Source organism: Chrysochloris asiatica, unplaced genomic scaffold (genome assembly GCF_000296735.1).
Source record: "Chrysochloris asiatica unplaced genomic scaffold, ChrAsi1.0 scaffold00249, whole genome shotgun sequence".
NCBI classification, from domain to species: domain Eukaryota; kingdom Metazoa; phylum Chordata; class Mammalia; order Afrosoricida; family Chrysochloridae; genus Chrysochloris; species Chrysochloris asiatica.
The window spans coordinates 1,054,002-1,056,195 of NW_006408767.1; the positions used below are offsets into that span (position 1 = coordinate 1,054,002).

General features: G+C 36.1%; 1 protein-coding gene across 1 annotated transcript in view; it reads right to left on the reverse strand.

Annotated features, from left to right (window-relative positions):
• Nucleotides 1–2,194, reverse strand: part of ACTR3B (ARP3 actin-related protein 3 homolog B (yeast)) — a 237,677-nt gene that overhangs the window by 160,614 nt on the left and 74,869 nt on the right. The window contains exon 3 of the mRNA XM_006873668.1: nucleotides 1,219–1,343. Within this exon, the coding sequence (XP_006873730.1) occupies nucleotides 1,219–1,343 (125 nt within the window). The remainder of the gene's footprint in view (nucleotides 1–1,218; nucleotides 1,344–2,194) is intronic.

Genomic DNA, 2,194 nt, shown 5'->3' on the forward strand with positions numbered 1-2,194 from the left:
TGAGTTTGAACTGCCAACTTTGTGGCTCAATGCAACCTTGCCATCCAGTGCTTATCCCACAGTGCCACATAACAGGAAGACATTTTAACATTGAGGGTAAAGACATAAACAAGAGAAACTGTATAAAAGGTTGACATTATTTGGTAGACTGATTGTTTTTTGTTGTTGTCAAGCGCCACTGAGTCAGCTCTGATGGAGTGACTGTATTTTCCTTGAGTCTTATGTAAATTCCATTTTGTAGGAGAAATGCATAGGCATACACACACACAAACACACCCAAGTTTAGCAGACTAACCTACAAACAAAAATACTGAAATCAAGTCCTAGAAACACAAAGAGAGGAGAAGTGAATTCTACTTCCAGCAACAGAAAGGGAATTAAGTGGCCAGGAGGCAGGCTTTCAGAATGTACCCTTTGGTAATTTTACATACTCTTGAGTGTTTTTGTATGTATCCAAAAAAGAAAAAACAGAAGGAATAGAAGCACATATTGTTGAGTGATGATGCACGGAAGGGATTGTAATCATTGCAATGAAATACCACAGGATGAATGTAAAACCAATGTTCTCCCATTTAAAACAAAGTTTTTTAATCTCTTGAACTAAGTTTTTTAAAGTGGGAAGACATCTGTTAGGAGAAAATTTCAAATCTGAGGGCAAAGTATGTGATCAGAGAAAGCACAGAAGGGGAAGCTACTCCTACTAGTCAAAAAGCCAAAATTGGTACTGAAGACCACACACGTTAAACATGGTAAAAAGGGCATTTATCCAAAATCGATTTAGGCAATAGTTTGATAAATGTCTCTAATAGCAAAATACAGTGTGGAAAACACACATGCTCATGCTGGTGTTTTGTGTTTTTTGTTTTAAAGAATAAATGTCTAGTTTGGAGTTTACAGTATTTATTTTTAATAAATCCATCAACAATTTTCCATATATGACAGGTCAATCAATCTACAATTTACTATAATAGTAGACCTTGCTCTTGTATACAACTAAGTGTTCCCTGAATCAGTTATACATTCTGGGGCTTGGTTAATTAATGTCCCCACATCAGAATTACCTCTGCTCAAACAACAGCAACAAAATCTTTTACTCAAACATAAGAATAAAAATACACCCCACAATTCACAAATACAATTCTTAGATTATCTTTCATTTTGCATTATTTACTCTGCTGCTCTATTCTTATCAGGAGCCAACTCTGGGCAAAGCTTTACCTTTGTAGCATAAGTAGGTTTATCTATGGCTTCATCCCCTATGAAAAAGTCAAGGTCATCCACTCCCCTCAGCACCCTCCTTTGGGCTTGGTCGACAACCTTTGCTGACTCTCTGATGGCAATACCTTAAAAAAAAAAAAGCACAGTGACTTTAGTGGACAATCAAGCCAGAAGAATATAATCCCTGTGTGTTCCAAGTAAGTATTCAATGTAAGGATTTTATCTGGGATAAAACCGTAGTCACAAAAATGAGATTATTAATGTATACATTAAATAACAGAAAATCAAGTCATTCTATTCCAATATTATTTTCATTATACGTAAAGGATCTGAGCTGGTCTGCTTTTATATGCAGAAGCTACATTTCTAAATGTCTCAGCTTCATCTGGAAAATTCCCGAAAGACAGGAAGTGAAATGTCTATATGTATCAGTAGGTTTCAAAACTTTTGATACAATCGAAAAGGTAACAAATTATAGATATAACATAGGAGGGGAGAATAAACTGAAAAATAATGCCTTAAGCTCTTAGTCCTTTAAATTAAATTCTGCATCAGTGAAATTGTAGTGGTTACAAATCGAGCTGTGAACCTTAAGGTCAGCAGTTCGAAACTACCAGCTGCTCTGCAGGAGAAAGATGAGGATTTCTGCTCCCGTAAAGATTTATAGCCTCAGAAACCCTGTACAGAGTCGCTATGGGTCGGAACTGACTCGACGGCACTTAACAACAGCAACAACGTAATCTTGTTACAGGGAAAGAAAAACAACAGAAAAACTTGTGATTTCCCATTCAGTGAAAAAACTAGGAATCTGTTGCCTATTATCTGTTGCAAAAGAAAAGGTACAATAACCAAATTAATTGTATTACATAAATATTTCAAATACTAATGGCTTTATGACACATTATGTTAATATGATCCTAACCTTGACTAGAAGGAGCTCTGGTAGCGTAGTGGTTACAAATCGGGCTGCGAACCT